Consider the following 8,213-nt stretch of genomic DNA (forward strand, 5'->3'; position numbering starts at 1 on the left):
CCCCCCCCCCCCCCCCCATTATTTGACAAACCACCTAAGGAAATGGTGGGCTTTAGAAGTTAATGGCATAACCTAGGTTGTAGAAAGAGCATCAGAAAAATCTATAGCAACAAACTGAAGCCTTAATTAAAGACAGTAGTATATTTGTCATCTTCAACATTTTTCTACTTGATGTTCTTTAATCAACTTTGGCTGTTTAAGAAAATAATGTCCCCTTCAACATGGTAAAATCTGAAATCAGTTTTCAAAACTATATAGTAACCACTCAAAGTGAGAAAGTAAACATTTTCACATGCATTATCATAGGTCAGTGGTTTTCAAATAATTTTAAGAAACAGAATTCACTTTTCAAGAAAATCTTAAATGGAAGCTTAATATATAAAAATAGGCAGATGTCTCTAGAGCTGCCAGCTTCCTCTAACTTTCCTAAAGCTCTAGAGTTGAAAACCCATATTTTTGAGATATACAACATACCTCAGTAAGATGAGTGACTGTCCTCCAAAAACAAAATTAAAAAAAACTATTGTCATTTCATATTCAAAATTCAGCTATTATTTACCTAATCTCTAAAATGTATCTTGATATCAATCCTGTAATTACTTAATGACTAAATTATACTTACCTCGTTTTCTTCTTCTCTATTTCCATTCAGCCAAGAAAACATGCAAAAGAATAAAAAGAAATCATAAATACTTAAAACTGATTGGAATAAGGATTGTTTTATTAAAACCTAGGATACTTACTACCTACAGGTATAGTCTATATAGACTGTCCATACCTTCACAGACTCAGTTACATTTAATGTGACAAATATTTATTGAAGATAGTGCCAATGTACTGTGCTAAGTGCGGAGACCAAAAGTAAATAAAGCAGAATCGCTGCCCTTAAAGAGCTTACTGTTTCCTATAAGCTACAAAATATAAATTATAAAAGCAATTCCAACATAATGTAGTAAATACAAGGATAGAAATATGTACAGTGTAGCAGAAAGAGGAAGATAAGCAACTCAATTTTAGTGAGAGGACAGGAATGCAAAGAATCTTTCCTAAAGAGAGAATTTGTTTTTGAAGAATATATTTGTGGGAAGACCCTAGGCAGAGGCACAGAAATTAAAACATGTTCAAGGAAACCATCATCAGTTCAATATTACTGAATATAAAGTGTAAAGCAGAAAGAAGTCAAAAATCTGGGGCAGTGGCCAGATTTCTCACAAGAATTCATATTTCTTTTTTTTTTTGAGTTGGAGTCTCACTCTGTTGCCCAGACTGGAGTGCAGTGGCCGCTGCTGGCCACCGCAGCCTCGACCTGTTGGGCTCCGGCGATCCTTCCGCCTCAGCCTTCCAAGTAGCTGGAACTACAGGCACGCGCTACCACGCCCGGCTAATTTTTATTTGTTGTAGAGATGAGGGCTCGCCAAGTTGCCCAGGCGGATCTTGAACCCGTGGGCTCAGGCAATCCACTCACCTCAGTCTCCCAAAGTTGCAGGATTATAGGCTGAGCCACCGAGCCCGGCAAGAATTCATGGACACCAAAATAAACAAAAAAAATTGAGAAGCATTAATTCATAAGATGAAATATATTTTATCTTACGAATTAATGCTTCTCAATTTTGTTTATTTTGGTGTCCATGCAATAGTCCCTTGGCTGAATGCAAGTCTCTATATTACATTGTATCTGCTACTATCACTGTGTGGCTCTCTGAGTCACATTCTAACAAAGGTAACCACAGAGTATCTACCTATGAGGAGTCAAAAGACAGTCTAGTGTATTACTAGTACACCAAGGCATACTGGGGGACTATCTACTTGGAGAAAGATAAACTACAAAAGGGCATAAAAGTCAGATTTGTATTTTAAGCATGTCACTCTTTAGACTATGTGGCAAAATTCAAGCACAACAATCTGTTTTAAGTGCACCTGAAAATAAATGTATAAAAACCTTTTTCCCAGATACAGTTCTGACTTCATCATAATTCAGTCCATTCACCAGTGTCTCTGGTAGCAATGTAAAACCAAGTAATGGGGCTGGGGAAAGAAAGCTGGTAATACATAAATGAGATCTTAAGCAATGCCAAGGCTAACCATTTTTTTCCTACCCCAAAACCACTAAAAACTTCATAGATGTGATTTTACAACTACTATACTTTGATTCTATGATACACATTTCCCCATATGTAACACTCCTACAGAACATCTTATACTATAGATGGTATCAACATTTAATTGAAATTGTTTTTTCCTTTTTTACTAGTTTGCAAAATAATTGTGTCTTGCAACCTAGGCAAGTAAAAACCTACGGCATGTTAAATTTAATTTAAATGAATACCACTTGAAATTTTTTTCAAGAACACAGTGCCAGGAAATATCCAAGCACATGCCTGCAAGAAGTGCTAGAAATACTAAGGTAACCAGAAGCTGTCTCTACAAAAAATAAAAAAATAAGCCAGGTATGAAGGCACGTGGTTGTAGTCCTGCTACTCAGGAGGCTGAGGCCTAGTGGAAGGATCGCCTGAGCCCAGGAAGTCTAGGTTCCAGTGACCCACGATCTGGCCAATGCACACCAGCTTGGGCAACAGAGTGAGACACCAACTGAAAAAAAGGAAAGAAAGAGAGGGAAGGGGAGGGCAATGAAGGTTCATTCAGAAATCAAAGTGCTTAACAAAAATGGCAATACATTTCCCAAACTTGATAGAATATCTGTAATCAAAAGAAGATAAGGCCAGGCAAGGTGGCTCACGCCTCCAATCCCAGCACTTGGGGAGGCTAAAGCAGGAGGATTGCTTGAACCCAAGAGTTCGAGACCAGCCTGGGCAACATAGTGAGACATAAAATAAATTAGCTGGGTGTGGTGGCACACGCCTATAGTTCCAGCTGCTTCGGAGGCTGAGGCAGAAGGGTCACCTGAGCCCAGGTGGTCAAGGCTATGGTAAACTGTGATCATGCCACTGCACTCCAGCTTGTACGACAGAGTAAGACTCTGATTTTAAAAAGAAAAAAAAGATAAGATCAGAAATATGGGAGAATTACCAATTTTGACTTAGGGAGGTTGAGTTGAGGGGATTGCCTGAGCCCACGGGTTCGAGAAGAGCCTGGGCAACTTGGCCAAACCTCATCTCTAAAATAAACTAATAAACAAAAAATTAGCCAGGTGTGGTAGCATGCACCTGTAGTTCCAGCTACTTGGAAGGCTGAGGCAGAAGGATTGCCACAGCCCAGCAGGTGGATGCTGGGGTGACCATTGCACTCCAGCCTGGGCAATGGAGTAAGACTCCAACTCGGGGGGAAAAAAAAAGCATTTCATGACTTAATGTTAATAGAGAAAAATCAAATTACAAGGAAGCAAAAGAAAAAGTCCATGATCCAACACATCCAGAGACAACAACTGTTAACACCTTCTAACATGCGTGTGCGTGTGCGTGTGTGTGTGTGTGTATTTTAAGCAGGTCGCTTTTTAGGGTATTTTTGTTTTTCTTTTTTAAGTAATCATACCATACAAGTCATTCTGTATCTTGCCTCCTTTCCTCATCACAAATAGAGCTGGTGAGCAAAAAGGTGTTTAGATCACAGAAAAAGTATAGAATCACTAAAATAGACTGAGGAAGGAGTGACCTCAAGAGAAGAGTATATAGAAGTAAAGATATAGTTAAGTTTCAAAATAAAGTAAGTATATACCTTTTGGACTCTCTTTTTCTAACATCATTAGTTGAAAGTTAAGGGAAAGGACAGAGCAAGACTTGCAGAAAACAGGAATGGAAGTGGAATGTAATCCACTGCTGCCCGAAGTTGGACATAATCAATTTATAATAGAGCACATCAGCACACTTACTCTACTTCTGCTGATAACATTAAGCTATCAGAGGAAACAATTAGTAAGTTAATAAAGTAAGATGGGTGGGACAAGAGGGATAGAAGGCAAGGGATTGAGAAAATTGAAGGCTTTTCTCAAGAACAATGAAACTGACTTGGAGAACCACAGATACTAGAGAGGAAGTGAAAGCTGAAGGAAGCTGATAAAGCGAAGAAACAGAATAAGGACAAGATATGAGGGACTTCGAAGAGTATATTTGGTGGAAACCAAAAAGAAGAAAAGTAGAAGGGTGAATAAAGTTGAAGAATTGGAAATTATGGGCAGAGTAGTATTTTAGAGTTGGGGTACACTTCTAGGAGTGTAAGAAAATGTAAGTAGGGCCCAGAGAGCAGACTGCTGTGGCAAAAAGGGAGCAAGACCTTTTTGAAAAAGTTAATGAAATCATGAGACCACAATTAATAGCAACAATCAGTCGAAAATGCTCTTTAACAAAAGAACATTTGTTTTGGCAAATAATATCAAATAACAGAACAAAGAATAGGATTTTTTAAGAAAGGTTGATTAAAAACAAGGGTATAGAAGTCAGAAGTCAAGAGTACTATACCTCCTGCACTCCCTGCCTGAAAAATAAGGAGGCATGAGAAAACAAGCATTTAACTCTCCAGCATGAGATCATGCTAGAATAGCCAATTTCCTCTTTTGAAAACGTACCACAGAAAAAAAAAAAAACAGGAATACTAACCAGTTGTCGGTCAAAAACAAACAAACAAACAAACAAAAAAAACCAGGTAAATCTGCAGCTTGCTAAAAACTTCATTTAAAGAATGCTGATTAATCCATGTCAACACAAAGACAAATCTCTGTTAGGTCATAGAGCACCTGTGGAAAAAGACTCAGTTAAGAGATTTAGTCATGGCAAGCTGAAGGAACCAAAGAATGACATGACTATTAAAAATCAACCAACCAATCTCAAACAAGGACATCAAAAGAAAGGTTTCCAAAGGGAGGTATGGTATGAGAGCAATTTGGCCATAACATATTAATACATACAAACAAGTTAGATACTAAAGGAATTCATTCTGAATATCATGTCACACAAGGAATGTTACAGTTAAATGGAAGTACTTGTATTTGCCCTGGAAAAAAAGAAGACTATAGGTCTACAATGGTTTATTTCAAAATATCAGAAAGCTTAGAAGACGAAATATTCTTTTGTGCAATTCCAAAAGCTGAAACTATGACCCACAGATGGAAGTTACAGGATGATAGCTTTTAGCTCATTTTAAGTTAGAACATTTAAAATTAAATTTCTTTGCTTTAAAAAGTAATACATGCATCCAGGGAGAATTTTTATAATACAAAAAGATATACAACTAAAAATAGGCCTCTCTTCTCAAGGGCAACTATTGCTAAGTATGCATATCCTTCCAAAAATTTTGTGTGTATATATGAACATATAACATATCTGAGGAAAAAATACAAACAAGTGGGAACACCTTACTGCACCTTGTTTTTAGAGCCTTAGGTATAACTACATATCAACATTGATAGATAGATATACAAGGAAAGGGGGGAAAAAAACAGAATTATCTTTTTGGAGGGTGAGATGCTTGCAGCACACTCAAAATTTGTTCCTCTGGATCAAACAGTCAATCAATGTTTTTATCTGTAAGTTTTGAGAAAGTTTCATCATGGTTTGTGGAAGAAACATCCTGAGTTGAGGCAAACAGATGACTGGTTCTTCCACCATGACAATGTACCTGCCCACACCATGCTGAGTATTCAGCTGTTTTTGACCAAAAAATGGCATGACCTCTGTGCCTCACCCTCCCTATTCACCTGATCTCACCCCGAGTGACTTTTTTGTTTCTGCAATGAAAAAATTTCTCAAATGGAAACATTTTGCCAATGTGGAAGAGGTGAAACAAAAAAATGGAAACGTTGTGCCGATGTGGAAGAGGTGAAACAAAAAAACTGCAGAAGCACTAAAAGGCATAAAAACCAACAAGTTCATAAACTGTTTGAAGCAGTGAAAAAGGCATCTCAATAGGCATATTGCATCAAATGGAGAGTACTTTGAAGGTGACTGAAATTTAAACAGGTAAAATACACAATTTTTTTTTTTTGAGTTGGCAGTCTTACTCTGTCACCCAGACTGGAGTACAGTGGCACACTTACAGCCACTGCAGCCTTGACCTGCTGGACTCAGGTGATTCATCCACCTCAGCCTTCCAAGTAGCTGGAACTACAGGTACGCACTAGCATGCCTAGCTAATTTTTTGATTTATTATAGAGATGAGGTCTTGCCAAGTTGCCCAGGTTGGTCTTGAACCTGTGGGCTCAGGTAATCCTCTCACCTCAGCCTCCCAAAGTGCTAGGATTATAGGTGTGAGCCACCATGCCTGGCCTAAAATACACAATTTTTAATAAATACTGTTTTTTGGGGACCCCTGATAGCTTCAAGTATAGTACTATCAGCCATAACAGTTTTTTGTGTTTATAAATCATTGGTATTTTCTTTCTCCAGGAAGTGCCTTTTCAGGTACTTTGCCCATCAATTACCTACTGGGTTGTTGGTCCTTCTTACTGATTTATAAAAAAACAGTGTCACTGTACGGGGTACTTAAGTTTCCTTGTCATTAGAAATGTTTATGAACAACCTGAATGAGAAATAGGACAGACTTCCTATTCGTAAGGAAAAGCTAAAAGTGAGTTCCTAAAAGGTCTCATTCCAGATCTTCAGTTCACTGAATTTCCTGAACCACAAAACAGAAATAGCATTTTTACTTTATCTTGATGTTAATAAGCAAAGACTTTAAAGATGCACTCTTATGTAATCTAAAGTTGTTTTTTGTTTTGTTTCGTTTTTTTGAGTTGGAGTCTCACTCTTGTCACCCAGACTGGAGTGGAATGGCATGCTTACGACCACCGCAGCCTCGACCCACTGGGTTCAGGAGATCCTTCCGCCTCAACCTTCCAAGTAGCTAAAACTACAGGCGCACGTCACCATGCCCAGCTAGTTTTGTGATTTATTATAGAGACGAGGTCTCACCAAGTTCACCAGGCTGGTCTCTAACCCCCGTGCTCAGGCAACCCTCTCGCCTCGGCCTCCCAAAGTGCTGGGATTACAGGCTGTGCCACCAGGCCTGGCCTAAAGATTTCTTACTAAAGTTCAAATACTCCTCAAATACCTATAGCCAGTGTTTCTTACACTTGAGTAGTGTATGGATCTCATTTTAAGAAAAACAAAATTGTCAGACAGCTAAGAATAGATCATAATTTAAGAACATTGACTTTAAAGACAATAATTTGTCTATTAAAATTTATTTCTCTTGAAAATTGACACTGCAAAGATTTTTAACTTAAGACTAATCAAAAATTTTAAGGTCTGTAGGTTAGAAAAAAAGTATTATATCAATGTTATGTTTCCTGGATTTGATTATTGTACAGTGATTACATAAGAGATAACCTTGCGTTCGGGAAATAAACATTGACAGATATAGGGGTAAATATAGGGTGAATTAGCAAATTTCAAACATATCAGAGAAAAAGTAATAACATATATGTATATATATAAATAGAGAATGATAAAACAAATGTAGGCCAGGCTTGGTGGTTCAGCCTATAATCCCAGCACTTTGGGAGGCCAAGGCAAGTGGATTGCCTGAGCCCACAGGTGCGAGACCAGTCCAGGCAGCTTGGCGAGACCTCGTCTCTAAAATACATAAAAAATTAGACAGGCATGGTAGTACGCATCTGTAGTTCTGGGAAGGCTGAGGCAGAAGGATTGCTGGAGTCCAGTAGGTTGAAGCTGGGGTGGCCGTGAGTGCGGCCACTGCACTCCAGTCTGGGCGACAGAGTGAGACTTCAACTCAAAAAAACAAAAACAAAAACAAAAAAATGTAAAACAAAGGTTAAATGCACATATTTGGGGAATCTGGGTAAAGGGTATATAGGAAATCTCTGTATTATTTTTGAAAACATTTTGTTAAGTAACTACTTTTAAACTTAAAGATAATCAAATGTGAAAAACTTTAAAAAATCCCCACAGAATCCCCAACCCTTAAGAATATGTAAACTCAGGCCAGGCTTGGTGGCTCAGCCTATAATCCCTGCACTTTGGGAGGCCAAGGCGAGTGAATTGTCTGAGCCTGCAGAGTTTGAGACCAGCCTGGGCAACTTGGAGAGACCTCGTCTCTACAATAAATCAAAAATTAGCCAGGTGATCTAGTGTGCGCCTGTAGTTCCAGTTAACTGGAAGGCTGAGGTGAAAGGATTGCCTGAGCCCAGCAGGTTGACACTGGGGTGGCCATGAGTGTGCCACTGTATTCCAACTTAGGCGACAGAATGAGACTCCAACTCGGAGGGAAAAAAAAAAAAAAGAATATGTGGACCCTTGGACATC

The 8,213-nt window shown here is 38.5% G+C and overlaps 1 protein-coding gene across 2 annotated transcripts in view; it reads right to left on the reverse strand.

Annotated features, from left to right (window-relative positions):
* SETD2 (SET domain containing 2) overlaps positions 1 to 681 on the reverse strand; it is a 108,038-nt gene extending 107,357 nt beyond the window's left edge. For both annotated transcript variants that reach the window (XR_002482721.1, XM_008071233.1), the window contains exon 1: positions 623 to 681. Coding sequence is in view for 1 of the 2 variants with exons in the window: in XM_008071233.1 (XP_008069424.1) it covers positions 623 to 664 (42 nt within the window). In the remaining variant the exon portion in view is untranslated. The remainder of the gene's footprint in view (positions 1 to 622) is intronic.
* Between the last annotated feature and the right edge of the window lie 7,532 nt (positions 682 to 8,213).

This window comes from Carlito syrichta, unplaced genomic scaffold (genome assembly GCF_000164805.1).
Source record: "Carlito syrichta isolate Samal-C Ts95f unplaced genomic scaffold, Tarsius_syrichta-2.0.1 Scaffold314220, whole genome shotgun sequence".
Classification (NCBI taxonomy): Eukaryota; Metazoa; Chordata; class Mammalia; order Primates; family Tarsiidae; genus Carlito; species Carlito syrichta.